The 27,303-nt window shown below is 45.7% G+C and overlaps 1 protein-coding gene across 1 annotated transcript in view; it reads left to right on the forward strand.

Moving 5' to 3' along the window:
• LOC131265130 (uncharacterized) overlaps positions 1 to 22,898 on the forward strand; it is an 82,623-nt gene extending 59,725 nt beyond the window's left edge. Inside the window, exons 2-8 of the mRNA XM_058267392.1 lie at positions 1,361 to 1,665; positions 9,132 to 9,628; positions 9,816 to 9,966; positions 12,935 to 13,102; positions 14,454 to 15,058; positions 15,711 to 15,840; positions 21,834 to 22,898. Of these exons, the coding sequence (XP_058123375.1) occupies positions 1,361 to 1,665; positions 9,132 to 9,628; positions 9,816 to 9,966; positions 12,935 to 13,102; positions 14,454 to 15,058; positions 15,711 to 15,840; positions 21,834 to 22,898 (2,921 nt within the window). The remainder of the gene's footprint in view (positions 1 to 1,360; positions 1,666 to 9,131; positions 9,629 to 9,815; positions 9,967 to 12,934; positions 13,103 to 14,453; positions 15,059 to 15,710; positions 15,841 to 21,833) is intronic.
• The last annotated feature ends 4,405 nt before the right edge of the window (positions 22,899 to 27,303 follow it).

The following is a 27,303-nucleotide window of genomic DNA, read 5'->3' on the forward strand; positions in this document are numbered from 1 at the left end:
AAAATGGAATAAACATTGTGTTTGCGAATGTAGAGTTTTCAATAAATTTCAAATTATTCACAAAACCGAAGAAAGGAAGTGTATTTCGATTCGCTATTCTCCAGCCCATTCTTTGAAAAAACAAGTATTGAATAGCCTAAAATTGTCAAAACAAGCTTTATCTAGTTAAACAACCTAGAAATTAAACAACTTTCCACCCAGCATGAGCATTAAAGTTGAAGTTATGTTTCAGTTTTCAAATATATATATATATTTTTTTGTGGTTAGTCATTATTCAGTATCAAGTATTGGCGTGTAAAACCCTTTAATGGAGATTATTTTTACTTGCAATTAGTAATGTGAAAAAATGGAATTAAAATTGTGTTTGTGAATGTAGGGTTTCCAATAAATTTTAGATTATTCACCGAACAAAGGGAGCGTAAACGACTAAAACTATTGCAAAATTTCGCTGGCTTCCCTTCCAGCTCCAGCGGAATAAAAAGTTCTAGACCAACTGGATAAATTGGCCGGTTTCGTGGGAGCTGGGAAGACATAGAAGAAACACTAACCTGACACCTATTACACTATTTTGTTGGAAGCTATTTTTTCGCTATATTCCATTCAAAAGTCACACTAAAGCACGTTAACTGATGCTCAACCATTAAGCTCCGATTAGTCGCTACATTGAACAGTAAAATCGCAAATGAGCAACATCAAGGGTGAGTTTGGAGTAGAAAAACCGCTGGCAAAATAAAGCCCCCACCCGGTTAGAGTTAATGCCACACAAAATGGAAACCTTTAAAACCAATAATCTACCAGTTTTCGCTTCTAGATCAGAATCACTATTTATGGTCCCTTCGTACTTCGAGCACTTTTCACATTTTCCACCCACTTCACCAAGCAGTGTGGGCTCGTGAGTTCCACTCAAGGATCAAATAGTCTACCAAACATGCAACGTAAATACACCCAGCGCAGCACCTGGTGGATGGCAAAAGCATAAGCTAAACATTTTCCGCTTTGAAATGGTTTGTTTTTCGTCGGGTTTTCCATTGCCGGTTGGGAAATGGGAAGAAGCGTGCAATGTGGTTTGAACACGTGCGCACATGCGATGTTCGGCTGAAAAGGTTTAAAAAGCTATTTTCGGTTGCCAGACTTACCTTTTTTCCGTAAACCCGGTTTTTTCCAGCGTTCTGCAGGTCGGGATTTCCCGAACCAAAACTTCCCACGAGCAGTTTGATTTGGATTCTGTTTTACCCAATTCGAATGAATGAGCAACGAAGGAGATTCGAGTTTCGAGTGTTTCGATTACTGTAGCTTAATGTTTGATTCCTTTTCTTTTCTATTTTTATCTTTTCTCTACGCCTTCCCGCCCGCATCACAGCTCTACGGGAAAGAAAGAAACGCGACTTGCAGACCGTTTGCAGACCGCTGGTGGGCCTTTTGGATGGTTTGAGACGGTTGAACAGCGAGCTGTCCCTCGGTGGAGTTCCCAATCATTCCGTGGCGCAGCGGGCTCAGCGGCTGGTGGCGGACTTCGGACGACACTTGATGCCGGCATCGGACCGGCAGGAAGGCTGGCGACAAGTGTTGAGATTTCTGTTGGTTCTCCGCACGTTCGGAGGAAGGTTCGAGTCGGCCGACGGTGAAGCAGACGGTCACGGGAAGGACCATTCCAGAAGCAGCAAGGTAAGTGTGGCTCGATGGCACTCCACTCGGGCTTGATTATTTTCACCAGAACGACGAGAAGCTGTGAAATGATCCGGCCGTTCGGATGTGAGTGTGCATACAACATTGACAAACTTCTTTGCCGAGAGTGGCAATCGGAAAAATGCAACACCAGACACAAGGCTCGGGAAATGGATAAGTTGCACGGGCATGCCCGCACCGTTTTCCATTCCAGCCACGTGGGGGGGAAAAGTTTTAATTAGTTGCCGTTTGCATATGCTCGCAGCGCCGGATCAGAAGGAGAAAGCATGCTTGAATGTGTGATTTCCCCCTTCTAGTTGTCTCGCTCGTTCGATCGAACGCCACCGGATGTCACGTTCACGCGTGCGAACGGGGGACGGAGGGTTCCATTAGAATAAATGAAATAGTTTGTAGCTCGTTGGCGTATAATCGTTTTAATACAGTTAGCTCGTAAAAAGAGAGTGGGATGATGAAAAGTTATATTCAGCACGGAAGGGATATTCGGTGTACTACTTGGTTAATCCGGACTATCCGGAACTCAAAGTGTTACTGAGGGTCGTGAGGTTGCAACAGTTCCGTGGAGTGGAATTTCTACATTTTAATTAAATAGAGAACACGCCTGGAGTCACATGAATGGACAAACGTATGCATATTTTGTATAGAAAATAGTGTCTATTAAAAAAAAAATTGACGGGCACGGGGAAAACCATGCTCATGTTATGCGGATTTATTGTGGAGCATTTTTATTGGCTCTGGAGTGACTCTTAATTACACTGCTACAATGTCTATTGATATCCAATATGTCAAGTTTGGCTCATTTCAATTTTACTTCAAATGAAAATTAGCTTATTTCCTAATTTAAATTACATTATTTTAATTATAATTCAGAAACTCCTTTTTAGAATGTGTTTTAAATGTGCTATTGTAAATTTATGACCGAAATGGAGCTTATTAAACAAAAATGTATGTTTGGTCCTAAACTTTGGACCTGTGGAGGAAGAAATTAAAAATGAAATACAAAAGCCCAAAATTACAAACAAGTAAATGTATAAACGGTGCATTTTAAAACAGTTCTTTGTAATGATGATTAAAGTGTGTTACACAACCCTAGAACTCAGATGTTTGTGGGAAAAAAGCGGTAATACGTTGTCTCTAAATAAAACACTAAATAAAAATATCTAAAACATTTACACTCTGCACCAACATAATGTTTTCTGGAGCATTCGGAAAACCTGCCACATTTTGCTATGTTTCCTTACTTGCAGGATCCCCCTTCTCTCTCCACTCCCTCCCAACCCCTCCACAAACACACAAGGGCGACACCATTAGGTTGATTTGAACTGGGACCATCCCGCATCCACTTGCACCAGAAAATCATGCACCCGTTTCGAAATTGATCACATTTAATCCTCTTTCCACATGGTGTTCGAGGATTGGAATTGAGTGCCGTATGGACGTGCGGAAAAGCATCGCCCTTGGCCAGTGCACTGTTTGGCCGTTGGTGTGCAAGGAAACGTCTCACAATCCACCCCAAGTTCCTTACAACATCTCACCCAGGCGAATGAGATCAATTACGCTTAATTGGTTGTCATGAATTCGAGCTTGAAATTTTAATGATGTACGATCCGGCTGTCTCCACCGGATCAGTGAAGGTGGTAGCTTCAGGAGTTTCTTCATTGTTTGCCGTAGCTAGTGTTATAATTGCAACACTTTCCCTTTTCCCTTTCCGACGTCCCGGCACGTCTCACTAACGCCTTGGCATTATTCGAGCAAGTGTGAAGTTGTGAGGCAGGTCTTTTCAACAACTTGCGCACAAACATAAGCGAACAAGGAAAAAAGCACTTTGCTTGTTGAGCGAGGATGGTGTGGGATCGAAAGGAATCTCTTCCTTTTTTAATTCTACGAAGAGTGAGAGACAAGGGGATTGAAATGTTTCAATTAAACTGATTAACAACGGGTGAGCGAATAGCAAAGGACGCACTTTACCGTAAACTCGTAAGCAAATCAATGGTAGCTTAAGCCCTCCCCCTCCAGGTACCAGATGCAGCGGAGACAGGGACAGTCGGTTAATAAATAGAAGTGCACTCACTTGTAGCTGCGTGGTGCAACGAGACCCCGACATCGACAAAGGACACGAACAATCTCTCGTTTGGTGGACAAACAGGACGAAACGTTGTGTTGTGTGCGAATTGACAGTTGCGCCACACGGAAGACACGGTCGTCCGCTTCGGGAAAGGGAAATGAATGAAAAACCGTCCAAGAAGGTGGAGCACTAACTGTGGCTCCAGTGAAATGGGACCGGCGAGGATCCGTGTCTCGGTGTTATTGTTTCTCTCCGCACCGCACAGGGTTTGTTGGCAAAAGTTTTCCCGTTCGTGAGTTCGAACTCGGGCATTCGCGTTGTCATAATTGTTCGGGACGTACGGTCGAAGGATCGGAACCTGTACGGAAGCGGATGGCATACTGGTTTTATCAAAGCGCACTTCCACATTGGCGCCCAACCCCGATCGGTATTGGGAAGATGAATTTCAATAGAAAATAAATAAGTACGACAGGAAAAGCAACCACGCCGGCGTTCCTAAGCGTCTGTGACAGCTTACCGCTTCCGCCGGGAATCCCGGTATTTGTGTTTGTATTTGGACGATTGTATGTGCGATTTGGGAAGGGGTATGTTTTCACTTTGCGACCAACAACGACAAGTTGCAACCCGGTCCTAGATCAGAACGTGAATGGTTTGAGTATCGTGGGAATTTTTGTCCCCATATAAATTGCACGTCTGTACATTCGCTCGCTGGTATTAGCATTGGAAAATATGTCCTGGATGCATGGACGATGGTTTTCCCAGCTGAATCGTGAAATGTTGTTAGGAATAAATAATGAAAAATTAAAAAATGATCGTTGTTACGGAATAAAATAGCCAAAGCTATTGTGAAAGTTATTTCATTTATGGTAATATTATTATTTACGTTCTATGTATCGAATTAATTTAATTGGATTAAATTTAATTTTATGCTCACATTTCAGTTCAAGTATTTCCCTAAGAGATTCTTATTAGTGTTGTGCCTTATGAATCTTTTGGAGAGATTCATTCATATGAATCTTTCACCTAAGATTCATTCAGATGTATTGATGAATCTTTTGGGATTGTAATCTTTATGAATCTTTGGAAACCTTAATGAATCTTTTATGGATCTTTGACGAATCTCCATGATTCTTTCATTAGCGTGGATCATGCGACCTAAAAAATGGGTCCCTCTACCCATTCTCATAAGTTTCCGTTGATTAATCTCTAAAACGCAAAGAACTATTCAGATTTATCAATTTAAATCTGAATTATATAACTCTAGTTGTTATGAATGATAAAATGTTTATTTTGGATAAAACAATTGGAAAAAAATAAAACAAAACCTCATGATTGCCTCATGATATTCAAGCCGGCGCAACGAAGAGAGTGAAAAGGCACTAAATTAATAACAATAGGCAACTAGTGCACTCGACTAGGCGTACAAGAAAGAGGCACGGACTTTAAACCAATAAAGGCACCGAATGTTCCGTACGGTTGAAACACATGCGTGCATCATCTTATGAACTACTTTTCCATTCTCCGTACGAAACGGCACGCTGACTTAATTGCCATTTCCTTGCTTAATTACAACATCCTTCCGACAGTGAGCGAGCGATGCCATGCAGTTCCACCACAACCCTCGGCGCTTATCGTTATCTCGTCTCGAAAATGCGCAACCAAAATGCAATTGCATCTTGAGAAAGCGTGGAACGCCGGCTTTCTTGTCCCACTTTGGAAAACAAATGGAATGGAGTCGACTTCAACTGACTCGGTTCAACTAAATTCTGCTAGCAAGAAACAAACCGCAATTAAAATGTTGATTTATCAATGTTAGGGGTAATTTATTTCCTGCTCACAACGTATTTTCTTCTGCCTATCAATAAACAAACGGGCGTGGGCGTGGGAATTCGTACTCTCTTCGCCTCGGTAAGTGCATCTGATAGCTTTTGGAAAGCCTTACTTTACCGTTTGGTGAATGTTTTCCAGATGTTCGGCTTTTAAAACGGACAGGAAGCACGAAAGGGGGTTGGTTTATTGATTGCGTATAACTGCACAGGTAATTGAAGAGCATTCTCCATAGATTCGACTAACGATCAGCTGTAAACCTACACTGCATCTTACTTCGCCGCATGACTTTTAATTGGATAAAAAATGTGTTGTTAAATTCTCATTCATTACCGACACGATGGAGGGCATCTGCGTGCCAGCAGATCCAATTCCTGGCAGTGGATCGTTTTCCGACGATACAGTTCCCATGTCTTATCGTTTGTCGGCTGCATTAGTCCATCCTAGCTTCTTGCATTTGGACACATCGTACCTGCAGTTTAGGATCCCCCGGAACAGGGTCATGGCTTGCCGGGACGAGAAGGGCAGGTTGGCTAATGAATTACATCGTTTGGCCATTTATTGGGACTTCGAGACATCTGTTCGTAGGAAAAACCTCATATCATACTGGATACTATTTTAAGTGTAAGGAAAACCTTTCTAAGCATTTTTGTTTCCTCTCCACTCACGTCTCCGGCACGAAAGTGGAGTTGGGGCTGCGACCATAAGGACATCGCCAAGAGTTGCAATGAATCTAAAGTTGAAATGAAATTAAAAATTTATCGTCCATGTCGGCATACGGCCATCCGTGTCTAGTTCCGTAAGTTCATGCCACTTGGAAACGATCCAGATAGCCACGAGGTACGTTTATGTGTGTGTGTGTGTCTGTCTGCGTGGTCGAATAACTATACCCTACGCTTCCGTTAAGCCTTTGCCAGTGAGTAAATCTCGTTGACAATCTAGCGTTACCCATTACTAACGTACCGAGTAACGGAACCATGCCTCAAAATCCTACCGAGTGCGGAACGAAAGTCCCGTAACTTACCATCCTGCTTGACTCTCGACCCAATGCAGATGATCAACGGCATACGCTGGCCGCTGGAAGAGAAAAAAAACACCTTCGACTATAGGGAATGTACGATCCGGGTCCTGTGATTCCTGGTTCATGGCTATCCGATCGCAAATCCGTGACCTAGCCGTGACGTGGTGGGATGTTCACGGTAAAACCCCTCGGCATACGTCACTACGAAGGCATGGAAATGTGCTACCGAAAATAGCGAAACCCGAATGGCACACAGTCGGACGGCGTTCCCTGGCAGTTTCTAGCCTTAAGTCCTCGCGAGTGTGTGTTACTTTTTCCTTCACTAACAAGAATGGCAACGGGAAGCTCTTGGGATATGAATGAATTAGAATATGCAAAATATGGCCCACTGCAACTCGGCTGCCATTGCACCGTGGGCTCTCTCGCTCTCTTTCGGCCGCGAAGGCAAACTATGAATCTTGTACACTAGAACCACACACGGAACTGCCACTCCACCCCACCGGTTCAGCCGGTTCCGTAATTAGTGATTCCACTGTCTTCGTTCCTCGGGTTCGGTTTTACATGCGGTACACTCGGTGCAAGGCAGCTCGGGCGGCTTAGCAGAGGAAAGCAAAAATTTCAGACCGGTATCACGTAAGCTCCAACAACTTGCGAGACCCTGCAAGAATAAATCATCCCACTTTACCCCGTTCACTTCGTGTAGCCCACAGTTGTGTACATAGTTCCTGTAGTTTCGTGGAACAAAAAAGGACCGGTAGACGGAGAGTGCACACAGGAACAGAAAAATAATGATTTTATAGGCTTCTGCGGGTTGTCTTTCGTTCGTTGGCAAAAGGCACAGTGTGTGTGTGTGGCACGAACAAGGGCTTGTACAACAGCGACCGTTACCACCTAGAACACGGGTTATATCGATGAACCTAAGTGCTTATGGGCTCGTTTGCCTTTGGAAGCACATGCACAAGAGCGCCACATTGCTGATGTTTGTCTTGCTGTTGAGCACTTTTCTCTACGGAAGGAAAATGACCGAGAATGAAGAAAATTGAAAATTGATTCTACTCTTATTTTAATTAATTACAAATACAATTTTCAACGGCAACAAACGGAAATCTTTTTTTTTATGGTTTGTGTACTAAGTTGAGTATGATTTTCTCGTGTTCTGCTGAAACATTTTGGAATGCAAATGAAATAACGGAACGCAAAGATTCGAAATAACTTTCACAGGAAAGTGGAATATGATTTGGCCCGTATGTCGCTCTAAGAATTTGGAAGACAAATTCTATAATGAGACGCAAAGATTCGGAATCACTTTCACAGGCAAATTGATGTAGAACTGTTTGCTTAAATATATTTAACAACACGCATCCCCGGTTTATGTAATCATATTCGGCACATTCAAATTGAATCATCTTTGCATATTCAAATTGAAAGAAAACTCATCCTAACGCATACTCATAATTAGCGTGCGATGAACGTTATTTACATTATTTACATTGCAATTCGTAGGTTTACCAATTAATGCTCATTACCGCATTCCATCCGAAGCGGCATTGTGTCGTGTTCGTAAATGCATTCCATTAGCTGGCAAGTTCATTCCGTGGCTTACATCTTCATCATCGCTTTCGGCGATTGAGGGTGAACGTCCAATCAGATGAAATCAATGATTTATCGAAAGGCAACTGGGAGGGTAAATAAAGGCGGATGAGCCCGAGGGAATGTAATAATTAACGTGGTCAATTCGTCTGGAATAAAGTATCGATTAAGAGCTGTCGGCAAATTAAATGTTTCCCTCCATATCAATACGTATGGGCGTTGAGAATGTTTCCAAATTTGGAAATGTGTATAAATTATTCATGAATTCCCATCACCTTTCCTTCCGAACTCCATTTATCCAAGGAACGAGACATGCATGCGGCAAGGAGCAAGGTTGTAGCATTTCAAAAGAATGATAAATAAATTATCGTCTCGAAAACCGCCGCATTGTGTTCCCATCTCCGTAGAATGCTGCAAGCGCAATGCAATAACAGCGACATATCAGTCTGGATGAGAAATGGATATAAAATTACCCTGACAGGGATTTTCCCGAACCACCCTCCTCCCAAAGACCTGCTCCGAGCTGTAAATGATTTCGAAATCTCTGCTTAGCCACTATCTATCATTCAACAAATTTCTGGAAGGACGGCAGAGAGGCCAGAGGGTAGGAGGAGGAAGGGGGCCGCATAAGAATAAGTGGGAGGCCACACTTCGTAGACATCCCCTCGGCGAACGTCGGGATGCTCGATTGTAGAACCGGGACCATTAATCATAATTATTACATGCATTTGCTTCGGGTCGCTTATTTTCTTGCCACAGTGCCATAAGTACATTTCTCTCTCGCTCTCACACACTTTCTCCTGCCTCTTTTTCTCGTCCTTCCTTTCGCTGCCACAATCTATGCATCGTGACGGGATGCGCTGGATCATCTGGGTCACAAACTGTCTCGTACCGCACCGTGAACCTTTTTTTTTTGGTGTCGCCCCGAAAACTCACCTGAAACAGCGACGACAAAGCTACTCCCGCTACCAGCTGACAGTGATCGATATACTGGTGGACTACATCCGGTTCCGGTGCGAGACGCTGACCGCTCGGCAGCCACCGGCCACCCCGAGCGTCCTGCTGCACGAGTGCAACCGGATCGTCACCAATCTGTTTGCAATCTTTGACGGAAGCGTAGAGCTGGTGACGTTGACGCTGCTCCGCACGCCACCGGAACCACGCTACACGATGCTGCTGTATCCGGTGTTCGAGGCCATCCTTACGGACCGGTCGGGACGGTGCGGTGGGGTGGCTGGAACGATCCCATCCTACGTCCGGATGCTGCTCTGCTTCAAACGCTGGCGTTCGCTGGCCGTCGGTCGGACGGATAAGGCTGTCATCGATGCACAGGCTGGCCACTTCCTGCCCGCACGTTGCCCCACGGTGCTAAACGCTTCCGATGTGCCGTTTCTTCGCCTGCTCCCAGCAGTACCGGCTGCTCAACGTGTCAACGAAACACGGTAGGCCAATGTCTGCAGGTTTCCAGCGCCAAAACAGTTTATCTGTCACGCTGTCACACACTTCCGGTCACGCACAACGGTCGGATCAATCGATGGGAATATTAGCTTCATCGTCGTCCACGCTTCCGACCTGTCTCTACCGGAATCTCTCTCTCTTTTTCTCTGTCGTCCATTTATCTTTCCACAGCTACCTGATGGCCAACGATTTGTTCAGCTTGGATCGGTGTGTCGCGCAGTTCTTCCGTCACCATCGCCGAATGTCGCCGGCTGCTGCGGACGAACGTCAGCTGTCAGGCATCGCTCCACGGCCTGCTACGACGACGACGGCGAACCGTCCGGTGAGTGAGTAACGGGTGACGGGTGATGTTGCGTTACACCGTCCCGGGTTCGAAAACGCGTTAATCCGACACGATGACAGGCCGGCCCGGCCGGTTCGCTGTTTGTCCACCTTTCGCTCTGTAACAACGCGCGAATCGTATGTACCTTTTCGTTCGTTTACCTGCCACCGATCGGATTTGCCTCGCGGGAACGCGACCTGAAGCGACTCAGCTGCAGTCACCTCGGAGTTGATGCCGCGAGACGAAAGGATTTGTCGTGGCGAGTTTGTGAACACTTCACAGTCGCACAGTCAGTCTCGTTAGTGTATGGTGTATATATCTCGTTTGTCCTTCCATTTCCACACCCCCGAGCCATTTAACGGTACATGTATGGAGAGCCCCTTCGTGTCTTGCCCTGCTTCTCTAGTAGAGGAACTGTTTACTAAGCGAGCGGATTATGGGGAATGCTGATGGACAAGTCGAAAATGGAAGCGTTTCTGTTGACTCGCGGGGATTATCTTTGCGACAAATAGGAGTCACTCAGTAAGGGATTAACCCATGCTAATGGTTGATACTCTTTGTTTTCCTCTTCCTTCTTCTTCTTCCTTTTTATTTACACTTCCGGCTTATCACTAACATACCATTGTTATATTATATTCGACGTTATTTACCTTCGAAACAGATTTGAAACTATTATTGAATAGCAAAAAGATTATGCTAGCTGGTATTAACCATTTCCGTTTTGGTTTTATTCCTCTAGATAGTTTTGCTTTTACTTTTCTCAAAGTAAGGTTATTTCAATTATATAAATCTTTCCTTTCATGTCAATATCCAAATCCAATTTAAATTTTTCCAAACGTTAATTGTGTTTAGCTTACTTTTTATGGCTCAAAAAATGCGTTTGAAAAACGGATTCGTTTACATTTTCGTATGTCCACATAAGCTCACTTCAACCATCAATATTAAACCATTCAAATTTGAACTAATTTATTTAATCCAATTCATTTTAATTCTGATGGACTTTTAATTACCATTTAATTTGAATTTGATTTTCGTAAAACATTCCTTGCTATGGAGATGTACCCCTAGTGTCCATACAAATTATCTAATGTACATTATGATGATTACAACGTGTGGTTGTACAATACTTTGTAGCTGCAAAATTATACTATACACATTATCCCTTGGTAAGGGTGGATTGTGTGGAATTGGTGGGAGGTATATGAAAATTGATTACGCATAAAAAACAATGTTCATCCGAATGTGTTCAACGTTTGAGGGTAGACCGGGAGAAGCCGTTCCGGTTTCGCTACCGCCTCTGTCTCTACCTTCGACTAGCTCTAACACTGCCATTTTAGACATTAAGCGTACCGTTTAAGCCGATGTAGAAAGTAACGAGTGTAAAATAGAAGGAAAAAGAGCTTTTTTTATTTGAATGGGAAAATGGGAGCCGATTATTTGTTTAACAAACTTTATTTCACCGCACGTAAAAGAATATCCGAATCAAGCCCGTAACGAATCTATGATATATTTATAAGCTATTTTAGTCCAAACTTCACAAGAAACGACTCGCTACAGAAACATTATCATGAAGAGTCCGTATTCATGTTGGTATCCGTTAATTATTTGAATTGGATAAATTGTTGACAAATTTAAAACGTTTCACAATCCATACCCTTTTTCAGAGGAAAGACCGCGTGAAAAATCAGTTCAAATTTAATTAACTTGAGCGTGATGAAATTGGCATTGATGGCAATAATCCTGCCCTTAGCGTTTAATACCAATGGACATGGCGCTGTTCCAAATGGTGAACGAAAAAAAAAATGGAAAGGTGAAAAGTAAAATGATTCATGTGGAATTATTTCTCCTAGTTTAAAACGATTGGTTTCAGCTTGAATTTTTTGTTTCTGTGCTTATAGTTCAGCAGCCATGCTTGATACTCCGTTTGTTCGTGGACTGACGGATATTACTTTCGAAAATAAATAAGATTAACGTAAGCCGTGTGGAATGCACAACTAATTTATAAAATTGAATCCCACAATTTCCGTGACTGGTCCCGCAGGGCATTCATAAGCCACTGATGAAAGAGATTGAAACTTTGAAATTGAAATCAAACTTTGAACACGTAAACTCATTGGACTCATGAACAGGTTGCACAAATTCTATACACCGTAGCTCTTTGATGAGAGTTTCATTAATGATTCTAATACCAGCAAACTGTACCTATTCCCAACCACTTTATCCATTAGCAAAGGTCTGGTCACAACAAATTGAAATACTGTTTGTAAAAATAACCACTTCCTATTAAATTGCATTATCATGTTTCAATCACTCGATTCGCTTATGTTGCATTTAAAATTAATAAAGTGCATCTGGTCAATTACTCCCTTGATTTTGTACTCGACCTCTACTGCACAAGCAGATTTTTTTTTCCTAAAATTAACTTTCATCGATTGGATTTTCCATCCAAAATCTGTTCATCAATTTACTGTGACTGTCCGGGCCGACGAGTGAGTCGCGTAAATCGATTCGAATCGATATAGCTGACCTCACCACAAATTAACATTTTACTCTCGTATCGCAAACGCTCGGCTAGTGGTAATCCCCGTTTTCGTTTACTGATTGATTTCCACCGCGGGCCACGTAAGCGTAATGACCTGTGACCACCGGGGTTGGTTTTTTGATCGAATCCGCACCGGCCGAATCCATCAACTGATGCGAACTTCGGCGACACACATTACATCAATCAACATATTTCCCAACGCCATCGTTTGCGCCGCTCGTTTCATTGATCGGATTGTTGCAAACGGTTTCGATTTGATTTTAAGCGATTTCCACTTCCAAACTGTCACCATATTGGAAAGCTTAGCTTCCCGGATGGAAACGGAATCGTGTGGATAGTATATTGCAAACTTCACATGCCGAAAATCTCACGCCACGGTTTGACGGATTCCGTGCGAATCGTTAGCCGATGTTTGCGCCCTCCTAGCCTTCCTCTCTCCCAGTTCCGAAACATGCATTTCCGCGACAATCAAATCAGTCACAGAAGTTTAGGTCACTTCATCAATCAACCGTAGCTCAACTCGTGTCAATCCTTCGCCGGTTCTACAATCAATCGCATTGCGACACGGCGTTGGCGCACGATCGCTGCAACTGCGTAAGTAATTAGGTGGTCTGAAATTGGTTCCACTTTCCGCTAGGGCAAGCAAATGAGATAGTACGAGTGTTTTCGCATGACAATGTTTGATGCAGTGCGTTACTGGTTTGAAACGGTTCGATACATTGTTTTTTGGTTTTTCGGTTTTAATTTCTTCCAAGCGATTGGTTTTGATGCTGATTAAACTGATATATTTTTTGCGAATTTTAAATGAATTATTCAAAAGAAAATAGGATAAATCATAAAATTAGCATTGTAATTAGGAACAGTGATTATAATATTCTTTTTGAACATGCAGGAAATCAAACATGAACGGTTCAAATCACTAGGGACGCCCTCCAGAAGTAAAATGGAGGAAATAATTATCGGTCCGTTATTTGAGATGATCCTAGCTTTTCATGTCAATCCGTCGCAGGCTCGGCACATCCAAATCAACCCTTGGGTAAATTCACTTTGAGCATTCAACATCCAACACCCTCGTTAATAACTTAGTGTTAGCTCTACCGTATGGTACTGATAAAAATAATTATAATTCCATTCCGTGCCTTACTTCTGCTAATTACGAACCCCGGTAGGGCAAAGTTCCGTGTGTACACGGACGAAACTGGATCCGATCCGAGTCGACCGTGCCCAACCCGGCCTCGCTCGAAAGCAATTAGCAAAGTTTACATTGATTCCCGGTCGAAAACAGAAAAACCGCTCGCCGGCAAACAGATGCCGGAGCCCCGAGGACGTTTGCCAAATCAGAATCGACTGCGGCGTATCTGGCATCCGTCGGTACGGTCACAAATTATGGAGGCTATTTCGCGTCAACACCAATCGACATTTCGGACCCGTTTCGTCCGCGTTCGATACGAACCACCAACCCAAACGGCTTGGTTGTTGTGATGTGGGCTGCCCTCTGCAATCATCATTCACCTTTTCATTTGGAAGCCGCAGCCTGCAGCTCCACGATTGCAGCGTCGGAAAGCCTTGCCCAAAACTTATCTGCAGGATTTCGAACCAATCCGTGGATAAAAAAACACTGCGCAAAACGAGGGAAACATAAAAAGCGAACTAGTTCGTAGTCGGAGGAAAAACCCCGAGATTAAATGAAAGAAATGCCAATAGCAGGAAAAAATCTTCGTCGGTTTGATGTTGTGTTGATATTTCAATTAATTGCTTCGTTCTTTCTTGTTCCTCTTTCCTCTATTTTTATGGCTCTTTTTTTTGTTATTGAATTGTTTATCTGTTCCTGCTCGCACTTGCACCATGTTTAATCGTGGTGCAATCTTGTGCACGCTTGGATTTTATTTAACCCCTCCGTACATCACCGCGCACACGCCATGGTCGATTTCATCAAAATGTGCAGACTGCACTGGAAGCGAGCAGCAATTACATCAACGCGACCCTGATGGCGGAGCTGATCGAGCGGAAGGGTCAACTTTGGGCGCGGGCCTTTCCGGCGCCAGCCGCATGTCTGCTCCCGGAGGCGCACTCCATCGTCGAGAGCCTACGGATGATATTTTGCCAGCGGACGGAATTCATCGAACTGACGTTACTTCTAGTCCCTGCCAGCCCCGAGCACGCCCCACTACTCGCGCCCATTTTTGCCGCCTTTCTAGCGACCCCGGCCGACCCGGGGCTAACGGCCGCACCGATCACCACCCCCACCGGACTGACCATCTACCGCTCGAACGACGTGGAAACGTACGGCCGGCTGATCCTGTGCTACGCCAAGTGGAAAGCGCTCTACCAAATGTCCAACCGCGCGGACGATGGCGCACCCGAACCGACCGAATGGACGCACGTCGATACGATTGCACTTTCGCAACTACCGTTCGATTTTCCCCGTGTCCTTTGTGCTCGTGACGCTCGTTTGCGAAAAGTTTTCCCATCCTATGCGAGCAACGGAACGGGTCCGGTTGCGGCAGGTGTCATGGCGCCGGTCCGAGGATCGAACCATACGGTGACGCGGTAAGTTTGTAAAAAACAAACGACCAAATCCAAGAAAGAAACTATTCCCGGAAGGAAAAGATTGTCAGCAAGTGTGCAATCGGAATAGTTTGGATCCGCAGTTGCAACCATCAGGGAGGACAGTATCTTTGCTGATAAAAGGATTGCAGAATGTTGCAATGAGTGAGAGGGTTTGATAAATTGGATTAAGTTTTGAAACACACTCCCATGGTAGCAATCCCGATATTGAGTAATTTACAAATGGTTATCAAACTGTTTCAGAGGAGGAATCTATTTGGTAAATTAAACCTCCAACTTGAAATACAGCCAAACAAAGATTCGACGTAAAGTACTACTTTTCAAACTAAACTATTCAAACATTCTAACAATTCTAAGATAATTTTCATTTGTATTGTCTTTAATAACATCCGTGGTACGAGTTTTAAATGTATTAAATCAGTCAAATTTAGAGCAATTAAATGATCCGAAAAAGAAAGTTGATAGTCTTACCGCAAGGATTTAATTTCTGTAATTAAACTTCGCAGTTGATTTAACATCGATTCAACCATAATTATAGCATGCATGTTACACCTTCTGTTGTTACTTCTTGGTTTGAAAGTTCGCTTTCCGCAAATGAACCGGCGCGTGTAGAAATGTTACCTCTCGTTCGCAGGTTTCTTCTTCGCACGCTCCCGAAACGGGCCGACCTCCAGGAGCTATGTTTACAATTTATCGAGGCTTATCGTAGCGGCTTGCAGAAAGTGGAACCACAACCGATCCGTATCCCCGGCAATGATTCGATGGTAAGTTTCTGCACCGGCAGCGCATTCCAAACATCCCGAAAATAGTTCCAGCTTTCGAAGAGCCAAATAAGTTTCACGCGCCGACGACACCCATTCCTTCCTTGCTGCCCTGCACGTAACCGTTTCGCATCGAAAAATGTAATTAGAACCAAAGCCACCACCAGCCCGACAAAGGTTGCCATGACATTGCGCGCCTGAGTCAGGTGTACCGGGTCAAGTTCGGGACAGAAGTGGAGTTTTTGCATGAACACCCTTCCGTAGGGAAATGTTTCGAATCGAGCGGAAATGTCGTCCGCCTCGGGGCAGAACACGAAACTCGTCAACAATGCAAGAACCGTCCGCTGCTGACGAGCCGGAAACCTGCCGCCAACGGGTGAAACTATTCGATAAAATGGAAACTATCCGCTACATTGTTGAAGAGGCAGCTGAAGTAGGCACTTTCTGTCTACGTTCTTCACGGTTCACTCGACAGTTGACTATCTAGTAGTCCTGCGTTCGATATATCGACCAGCTTGCAGCGACAAAAGGCAGCCTGGAACTTCCTTTCCATCCCATTTAATGGATTGCAAATTTGGGGTGTTGTTGAAATTGTACCATACGCCCACACATGATTCAATTTACTGGTTTTAATTAAGTACTCTTCAGTGTACGATAAGTAACCGTGTCAAAAACAAGTTCGATCGAGCAGTTCGGCATCTTCGGCAGCAGAAATATGGAGTCGCAAGAAGCGGAAGCAGCACGTACGACGAATCGATTTGCATTGAGGGATGGTGGGGGTTGTCAAAACTTGCAACATGAAGCGTACGTGCCTGGAATGTCTGCGATGTGAATGGAAGGTGCTTGAAAAGTGCTATGTTCACCCTCCGTTTTTTGGGGTTAGAATAAATCTACTCGAATGCGCTTGAAGGATGGAGTGAAGAACAGATCTTCTTAGTGCTTAAAGGTGTATTTGTAACCTTCAAACTGTGTGACGTAAGTAGCAATTACATGTTTCTAGCATCCGTCCTTTGTGGTCATTGCATTTGCAAGAACGGACTGAGAACATTCCGTTGCATGGCCGAATAACATCTCATCAAACCGACCGCACTCGAGTGTCATCCGCAGGCGAAGCACCCGTCAATGGTCATAATATTTTGCCACTCGGTCGGCAAACGGCTGTTGACAGGACACTTCATCCGTCGAGGTACGAGAAAAGGCGGATGCATCACCCTCCGGACAAACCAACCCCCTTCCGGATGCACTCGAGAGGGTAGTTACTCGGTGAACCCTCGTCAAAGTAAGAGAAAGATGTCCCCATAATGAATGGTATCGGTCTAAGCGTGCATTTGCAGAGCATGCGGTGGGAAATGTAGTGTGATGGAATCGACCAGGCACTTATGAAGCGACAGCGCAGTGGGTGCTTCTTCTTCTTCTTCAATGGCCCGCTCGCAGTTGAGCACGTCGTGCTGACATGGCCTGGTCACCAATCGTTCTCCAGGTAGCTCGGTCCATGGCTGCAGCCCTCCAACCCCGGTCGCATCCGATGTCTCGCAGGTTCTGCTCCACTTGGTCCATCCACCGAGCTCGCTGAGCTCCTCGTCGTCTCGTGCCGGGCGGGTCGCTGGTGAGCACCTTCTTGGTGGGGCATGAGTCCGGCATCCTCATGACATGCCCCAACCAACGAATCCTGCCGGCCTTCGCCACCGTCAGGATGTCCGGCTCGCCATACAGCTCAGCTAACTCGTGGTTCGTTCTTCTCCTCCACACGCCCTGCTCGTACACACCGCCAAAGATAGACCGGAGCACGCGCCTCTCGAAGACTGCGAGGGCGTTGGCGTCCTCCGTGAGCAGAGTCCAGGATTCATGCCCATAGAGAACGACCGGTCTTATCAGCGTGCGGTATATGACACATTTCGTGTGCGGGAGAAGCCATCTGGACCGCAGGAGTTTGTGGAGTCCATAGTAGGCACGATTCCCCTGAACAATGCGCCTCCGGATTTCACAGCTCACGTTGTTGTCCGGAGTTACGACAGTGCCAAGGTAGCAAAACTCCTCTACTACCTCAAGTTCGTCGCCGTCCACTGATACACTGCTCCCCAGCCTGGCTCTGTCACTGTCAGAGCCTCCGACGAGCAGGTACTTTGTTTTCGTCGCATTGATCATTAGTCCAATCCTTGCGGCCTCGCGTTTCAGTCGGGTGTACGCCTCGCACACCGTCCTAGTGTTCCGCCCGATGATGTCGATGTCATCCGCGAAGCCGAGGAATTGGAGAGAGCGGGTGAAAATCGTGCCACGGATGTCGAAGCCCGCGCTTCTCATGACACCTTCCAGAGCGATGTTGAATAGAAGGCAGGAGAGTCCATCACCTTGCCTCAGACCCCGGTGAGATTCGAACGGATCCGACAGCATGTTCGAAATCCTCACCTTACACAGCACCCCCTCCATTGTGGCCTCTAGCAGTCGAACCAACTTCTCGGGGAAGCTGTACTGCCGCATGGTCTTCCATAGCTCCTTCCTATCTATGGTATCGTAGGCCGCCTTGAAGTCGATGAAGAGGTGGTGCGTCGGGATCTGGTGCTCCCGGCACTTCTGGAGGATCTGCCGTAGAGTGAAGATCTGGTCGGTGGTGGATTTGCCTCCAACAAACCCAGCTTGGTAGCTTCCGACGAAATCTGTAGCAAGGGGCGCGAGTCTGCAGAAGAGTATCTGGGATAGGATTTTGTAGGCGGCATTGAGGACTGTGATGGCTCGAAAGTTGGCACAGTCCATTCTGTCACCCTTCTTGTACACTGGGTGGATGACACCCAGCTTCCAGTCCTCCGGTATCCTTTCCTGCTCCCAAATTTTCACAATTAGCTGGTGCATACTGACGGCAAGCTCTACCGAACCCATCTTGAATAGTTCTGCCACCAGCCCATCGCTGCCAGCTGCTTTGTTCTGTTTCAGCTGCTTGATGGCACTAGTGACTTCGTCCAAGGATGGTGGGAGCACCTCGTCATCTACCTCCTGGCTAATGTGCTGCTCAATTCTGTCTGCGCCGCTGCTGGACTCCCCTAATTCCGCTCCGTTCAGGTGTCCGTTGAAGTAGCACTTCCACCTTTCGATCACCTCTCGCTCGTCCGTAAGAATGTTGCCCTCCTCGTCACGACACATTGCGACGTTTGGCGTGTAGCCGCCTCGTGTCTTCTTCAACATCCTGTAGAACTGGCGAGTTTCCCCCGACTGAGTTAGCTGCTGCAACAGTTGTTCATCCGACTCCTCGAAGCGGCGCTTCTTGCTCTCGAAGAGCCGGGTTTGCTGTGTCCTCAGTCGTTTGTAGTGTTCCACGTTCTGACGGGTTTCGCGCTGCAGCATTCGGGCGCGCGCTGCGTTCTTCTCGGATAGTGCCCGCCTGCACTCGTCATCGAACCACTCTTTCCTCTGGTTACGTGGCTTATGGCCCAGTGTCTGCTCGGCTGTGCTGCTGATGACTCGCTCCACCATACGCCAGTGGTCATCGAGGGACATCGTGGCGGTCGCGTTGTTGTCCGGTAGCGCTTCCCCAAGCGCTGACGCGTATCCCTCGGCAACAGCAGGTGTTCGCAGCCGATCCGTGTTTAGGCGTGGGGTAGGCCGGTGACGCAGTGTATTGACAGCGCAGAGCTTCTGCCGTAGCTTCACCATAACCAGGAAGTGGTCCGAGTCGACGTTTGCGCCCCTGTACGTACGTACGTCGATGATGTCCGAGAAGTGCCTTCCGTCTATGAGAACGTGGTCTATTTGGGAATATGTCTGCTGTGGTGATCTCCAGGTGTAGCTGAAACGCGGTTTGTGCTGGAAGAAGGTGCTACGGATGTTCATGTGCCTCGAGGATGCGAAGTTGATGAGCCGGAGGCCGTTGTCGTTGGTTAGCTGGTGGACGCTAAAGCTACCAATCGTAGGTTTATAGGCCTCCTCTCGCCCGACCTGAGCGTTTAGATCTCCGATGACTATCTTCACATCATGTTGTGGGCAGCGGTCGTACTCCCTTTCCAGCTGCGTATAAAACGCGTCTTTGTCGTCATCGCTGCTCCCAAGGTGCGGGCTGTGCACATTTATAATGCTCAGGTTGAAGAAGCGTCCACGTATCCTCAACCTGCACATCCTGTCGTTGATCGGCCACCATCCGATCACTCGCTTCCTCATAGCACCCATAACAAGGAACGCCGTACCGAGCTCGTGCTTGTCTCCACCACTCTGGTAGATCATGCAATCGCTACGGTAGGGGCGCTCCGAGACTCCTTTCCAGCGAACCTCCTGAAGTGCTACTATTTCAAAGCCGCGGGCTCTCACTTCTTCTGCGAGTATTCTGGTACTCCCGGGTGAGGTAAGAGACCTGCAGTTCCATGTACCGAGTTTCCAATCGTAGTCCTTTTTCCGTTGCGAGGGTCGGGCATGATTGGTCCAAATCGGTTTTTCTTCTTGGTAACTTTTCGTTGTAAATGTACAGGGGGTGGCTTGCAAGGCCTCTCCCCCCGCCTCCTATCTCGTCGGTGGAACAACGCATCCTAGCTGTTTTACGTCCCGTAGGATGCCAGGACAGGGTGTACAGCCGCCCCTAACATGGGGAACAGACGCTGGTTCGAGCCGCTCCTAACATGGAGAACAGACGCTCGGGGATGAACTACTAGCAAGTAGCAGTCCATTCCCCCTCTCAATTCAGCCTTGCCGCCCATCCGCCCAAGGGGGTGGGTTTCCCCGTGTACCCAAGCTTGGATATTTAGGCGACAAGTTACCGTTCTGTACGTCGCGGACGTATTGAGTAGGAGTTGGGGAGGAGAGCCTATAGTAGCCTTCAGGAGGCGTCGGATCCAACCCTTTACAGAACCAAGCAGTGCAGTGGGTGCTCTCAACGTTTTTACCTGCGTGTAGGTTTCGCAACGACACTTAACTGGCTTTTGAGCATTGTACCGACCCCTGGCTACGCACATAAATATTCATGTGCCCGTAAATGCCCTTCTGCTGGCGGCAAAGAAGTGGAACATAAAACTTTTACCACGCGCCAGCCCTCCTTTGAATGTAACCAGGTTCTTCTGGTTTGTCTCAGACGCCTTTTTCTCTGTTCCTTCTACCGAAGCATGGGAAGGTGAAAAGTGTCACTACAATTTGTTATGCAAAGATACGTGCACCTCCCTTTCGTTGCTCTGCGTAGTTCCCGCCGGAGATGGAAAAGTTTCTGCACAAATTTATGCCACAACAAATGGCGGCGGCGTCGGCGATGGGCTCAAACAAAAGCACTCAGAATTGGTTACGTTCGAAGTTGGAAGAAGTACTTGCGAAAAAAAGCTACCACTACAGCTTCTCCCGGCGAAGCCCAATGGGAAATAGTAAATTGTGGGAAGCAAAATAAAGTAGCAATAAAAACCGCGTCACGCGGGAAAAAACTACGGGAAATGAATTACCGCCGAAGAGATTTGTACCGGCACGATTGCGATCAATGCGATGGCCCTGGAAAGGCACCAAAGAAAGATGTTGTGTTTACACAAGAAAATGGCATTAAAGTTTTATTAAAATTTAGCACCTGATCACGATTTATTACGGATGTATTTGGTCATTTTGTTAAATTATTCAAGAAGTTCGATTGGTTCCATTTGTTCGAAGGAAAGTTACCCGATTGCATTCAAATACATAAGATGTACCATCCGAAAGTAAATTGGTTTTTCTCAGCAGGAAAAATGGGTGTTTTATAATGTTTTTTTCATTTGTATTGGATAACCCTTTTCGTAAATAAAAATACTGCACACATCAAACAACCATTTTCCTTTTTAAATTCAACTAACAACGTCAATATTTCTGATGGAAAACTTTTCACGTTCACATTGAATCATGGAGAAAAAAAGAGTCCAATAGAAACTTCATCATTCCATTTCGTTCCCGTTTCCGGTGGTGATTGAAACTAATTCTGTTTCGTTCACTTATTCGGGTGCTTCACTGATTTTCTTGTTTCTACTTTTCCAATTCTTTATTTCAACGTTTTTTTTGTGTCCCTTTTGCAGACGTGCTCGGCCGCATACAAATCAATGTCCGCTTCCCTCGACCGGACGGATCGCAAGCAGCCAAGCGTCGACGACGACGGTACGGCCACGTCCGGCCAGCCTACCCTGCGGACGGAAATGAAACCGATTATTATTCCGGACAGCGACGATGGAGACGAAATGTCCGCCAGCGATACCATCCTGTCGGTTTCAATGTCGACGATGCTTGTGCAGGCAGCGCTTTGTCCGGCAGCAGTTTCCGGAAGTCCCGGGACGACCCTCGAGCTGGACCGAAACACGTCAAGCACACCGACACCAAGCGGCGAGTTCGATTGCGTGGTGAGTGGGGCACCGATTCCGTGGCCACCGTTCACCGTGGAATGCTTTCTCAATACGCCCCCGGCCACCCCCCAGCAGGAAGTGAACACCGAGTCGGCCGAAGAGGACCATCGGCGGTGTTTGACGGTCAAAAAGCCGCCCCTTCCGAGCTGGTGCCGTCTGAAGGGGACGGTTCGATCGATAGAGCGTAGGGGGAAAAAACGAACCACTGCGGGTTTCGTCGCCCTCAGGCACACACTGAGGAGGCTGTTCGATGGTGGTGTTGGTGGTGGTGGTTGGTGGAGTTTCGCCGACGTTCTTGCGGTTCAGGTTCCGCTCGCCCGGAACGTTCGCTGGTGCTCGTCGATAATTAACGTGCCAACGATACCGGTAGATGGTTGCACCGCAGACACCTACCTGCTGCCGAACCGTACGGCAAGCTTCAACTCCCACGAGCTTTTATCAGATCGCTCTTATGTCGCGCGGGAATCGGCTCCATCCGATGCAACGCTGCTTGAACTGATCAACTGTCTCGATGCGGGTGACAGTAGTTCATCGTTCGGTTCGACGCAGGCTTGTGTCGATTTTGTCATCCCTCCCGACAATCCGGGCCGTGCCGACCTTGGCCACCCGAGCGCCATGAACGACCAGGCGTCTCCATCGGCGTTCGAGACACCGGTCGACACGTCCCCGCTCTTCGCTAGCGCCAGTGATAGGTTTGTACACTTGGTCACCGAGCTGGGGCCCGTGTCCTGGCCGATTGTGTAGAGTTTGCAACCAACCTAAGGTAAGGTATTAGATTTATTAAGCACGCAGCCAGTGCCATACGGCTGTAAGCCACCAGGCGCCTCCATGAGGCAATTCTTCCAAACACCCCAACCCTCCCAGTAAGGTGAATCGCTCCTTCGCGGGTCGCACCGCATAAGCTCATCAGCTTTCAAGGGCTGTTTGTGTCAATTTCAAGTACTTTTCGCGATGTCTTCCCGCATCGGTTCGGGATAAGCATGGTTGATAAGGAAATTCGAGCACACAACACAAGACAAATCTCTCCACCACGGTGGACGTTTGCAACATTTGTAGGATATAAGTATTTAAAACGTATTCATATGGGTGTGCGGCAGATGTGGTATGTAAGTTTCCTTCGGTCCAGAGTCTTGTTTTTCTCTCGATGTCATCGTTGTTGTTCTTCGTGTCGTTCTCTGTGATCTATTCGTACGATTTCCGATCGGACCAGCTATAATGTTGATGTATCTTTCAAAACTCCATCCTATATCCGCCTTACATTTAATCGATCGGTTAACGATGCTTACATAAATTTAAACGATTACGCAATCGAAACTATTTTAGATGTTTTGCTTTTTCGTCGTAAGAAAAGATAACAATAATTTCTCTAATTAATTCACTCGATAAACATTGGGTGATAATTTTGGGCAAGTAATGTAAAAATAGAATTAAAAACCACTATATCGTAACGTCCGACCACAGCTGCATCCACTTCCGAATGGAGTTTTAGTTTTTGGAATGCAATGGAATGCATTTCAGCTTTTTCTTTCGAAAGACAACAATTTAAATGCACCGTTACATGTATTTTTTTATTGCGTTCGTCGCAATACCATGTGGCCAGGTAACAATGTGCCCCTTATGTTCGAAACACTGCTGGAATGCTGCAACTATGTAAAAAAATAGAGACAAACAAACACGTGTATCTCAACAAACCATCGTCATCACCAATCATGCCTTTCGAATCACCTTCCCCCAAAAGCACCACCAACAGCATCATCGAGCATCCTCCGTCGGCTGGACGTGTGCACGTGTGCGTGCGTGCGTGTACTCACACACACACACATGCGCACATGCCCCACCATTGGCCAATTGGTAGATGTGTCAAACGAATTTATCGGTTTCGGCGCGTTTTTTAACGAGTTTCGGTTTCAAATGGGGTTTGTTATCCACGGACAGTGAAACTGCTGGCTGGAAAAACCAAAGCACTGTATCAGTACAACAAAATGGGTAAGAGTACGGTAGTGAAGGCACGCGGAGAGATGCACCCTCCCGCAAACGGTCCAGTGCGGGCCGGAACTTAAACTAACTTCGTCTCAACTCAAATAAAAACACTACACACAATCAACGCGACAGCGAAACGTAAAGCAAAAGTTAAAAAAAAAGGAATCAGCCAAACAGAGTGAGAGAGTGAGCGGGAAAGTGAGGGTGAAGGGACGGAAGTCCCATACATTCCTCGTGTTGGAAGGGCACAATGCCTTGCGCCAACGTTGCATTTATTTCGAGAAACGCTGGGAAAGAAAACTAGATTTCACGGTCAGAACAGGGTAGGAAACCGGTATGGTGCGCGGAACGATGGGACACTATTGGGCAGCGAAAGCACGTTGCTGTACTCTGCAATCGAGTGGCCTCTTATCGCTATAGTTTAAGTATCGCATAAGGAGTAAATGTTACCAAAAAGGGTGGGGAGAAAGAAAACTAGCGCAGCACAGAATCTAATAATGTAATGATAAAAGGATAAGAAAAAAATACACTAACACACCCACACACACACACACACCATATACAACTGGAGCAATCCTAGAAACTTTCCCGTAAAGCTTACAAACAATCAGTTCCAAACAGTATTTTCTCTTCAGTGCCGGATAGAAGGAAAAGGCGAAGCGAACGGTGCTTAAAGCCGTCGAGTGCGCGGAAAAACACTGTAAATAATGCTGGATGCACACAGGCACAACCACATGCACATATACGATGGCTCCCTTCTCCTGTCGATGGTTTCACCTCTTTAGCTAGTGACACCGTGATTGCGTTAGAGTATAAGCTTTCCCATTTCCATCCCTTTCCCTCCTACGGTCGGGGACGGTGCGGAAGGAAAGGTTTTCCTGTATTTTTGCAATCGAAAAGCAACCAGCCCCGGTGCACTACTATTGTCACATCCTAACAAAATAACAACTAAATAAAGCGTACTGCGTACATATTCATATTTGATGATCGATGTAAAGAAATGTCGTTGTATTTTATTTCTCTGCTTTGTTTGTTTTTGTTTTGAAAATATTTTTATTCAGCTGGTATTTGAACGTATGGTTGGTATATGGAAAGAAAACAACAATTGTTTAGTAGCAAATTTAAAATGATTTAAACCACTACGTTTAAAGAGATTGGAATATTTTTTAAATAAAATTTTAATCAATAAAGGATTGTATTTTAAAACCAACTTTTAACATTACTATTTTATTGAAAATCCATTTGCTGATTGAACTATTGATTTACGACGGACGTTACTATTGGAACAAAGTTGTTTGATTACCTCTACACAACACCGATGGTAAAAAAATTCGTTAAGCTTTCAATCAAAGAAAGCGTTAGAGATTTTCCTGCGGGATGTTTCAATCAAGAAATTTAAGACTCCACGCGCTCTGAACTTTGTTTCCGATAGTTGATTGCTTTCGGAGCACTTTATTTCAACGATGAGCTGATGGTCGAAGGAGAAACGGACCGGAGCGGGAGACGCAACCGGAAACTCTTTCGCACTAACCGGGCGAAACGCACCGCTTCGAAGCTAACCCAAACACAGGTACTCTAATCGTGGTGGAATGGGAAGAGACTTCTGGTGAAAATTAATTTCCCGCTTGCCGTTTCCTTTATTGCACGCGAAAAGCGATGGAAATAAGGGTTGATAAAAAATAAAAAGCATTTAGGACCGATAGTTAGCCATGGAAAATGAAGCGGTACCTTAGAGGGCTGCGCTTTTCCAATTTAAGTACCACACTTTCCTATTGTTCATGAACGATAGAGGGCGCTGTTTAATTTCCATCGAAGAGCTTTTTCCGAGAAACGAGGAGTGCTTTTCACAGCTTACTTGATTCGATTGTTAGTTGTGATTCGAGTTGAATTCATCAGTAGGAGTAAGATTTGTATTCAAATAGATGTTTCCTCAATTTTAGCTCCTTCAGCAATTCCTTAATCAATATGGTTTCATTCTTAGCAACTTTCTCTCTTGAATCTCATAACTAAAAATTCATCTTTCAGAACACGCTTAAATATTTTAGATTGATTAATTCTAAAATTGTGTATGACACACTTCAAATATCCTGTAAGAATTTAAACAAAAAGCAAGAAAACGTAACCCTTCAGAAAGCATTCTATTGGAAAGAGTAACCTGTTGAGATCTATTGGTAAACATTGAGCATATTATTTTGCCCATCATGTTTGGTCAGTTTCTTCTAATCATTTCATTCAAGAGTGCGTATGTGTGGGAATATGCTATTGTTTGTGTAGAGACACATGTTTAGGACATACACTTGTGTACTGTAGAAATAACACCACAGCTGTCGACTTTCCGAAAGGAGCGGACTTTAGCACTTGGTGATGCAAACAGGTGTATGTGTTTATTTGATTCGATGAAAAGCTCCACAGAGGAACGAAAGCTCTCTCTCTCTCTCTCTATTCTTCTTTGTTTTTCTCCGTAGGAAAATGTATGAATTTTCTCTCCTACTAAAGATTTATAGCCGTCATCTGTTACTTTGTGGAGTGATGCTTTTCTTTGAAAGCAAAAGTCATGGCTCTACATTTTCCTCTCGCACCAAACACACGAACACGAACACACAGGAAAAACATCTGATCGAGTGCCAACTCAGCAGAAACCGCCCGCGTTATGTTCCAAGCTTCCGCAGAGGGGAAGTTTTCGCCACGCCAGCCAAGTCCGAGAGCACGCACGAGCCCAGTGACGGCGCGGATTCGCGGACTTTCGTCAGTCCTTAGCTTACGGTCGGACGCGTTGGACGCGTCCTTGTTCACCTCTTCGGCGCAACCCTCCTCGGCCGCCAGACGTGTTGCTTTTAATTAGCTAATACCACTTTGGCGTCCCGTTTTCCGTTCCCACCCCAGTCCGGCTCAGCTGACGCCGTGTGATTCCGTTCTGTCCCTTAGGTGCGTCTGTATTTGTGCGTGCGTGCGTGCTATAACTGCCCTTTGGCTAGGAAACCCCATCGGAAGCATTTACAGACAAAGTGAAACGCAGCCATACGTTTGGAGCTTGCGCTCGCTAAGTAGTTCCTTCCGAAGCAGTGTTTTTTTCCAGCGGAAACTAATCGTAACATTAAAGTGTTGATGAAGATATTTAACATAACAAGTGCAAAAAGTGTAAGCTGCAATATTGTCATCCAAAAGGATA

This window comes from Anopheles coustani, chromosome 2 (assembly GCF_943734705.1).
Source record: "Anopheles coustani chromosome 2, idAnoCousDA_361_x.2, whole genome shotgun sequence".
Lineage (NCBI taxonomy): Eukaryota > Metazoa > Arthropoda > Insecta > Diptera > Culicidae > Anopheles > Anopheles coustani.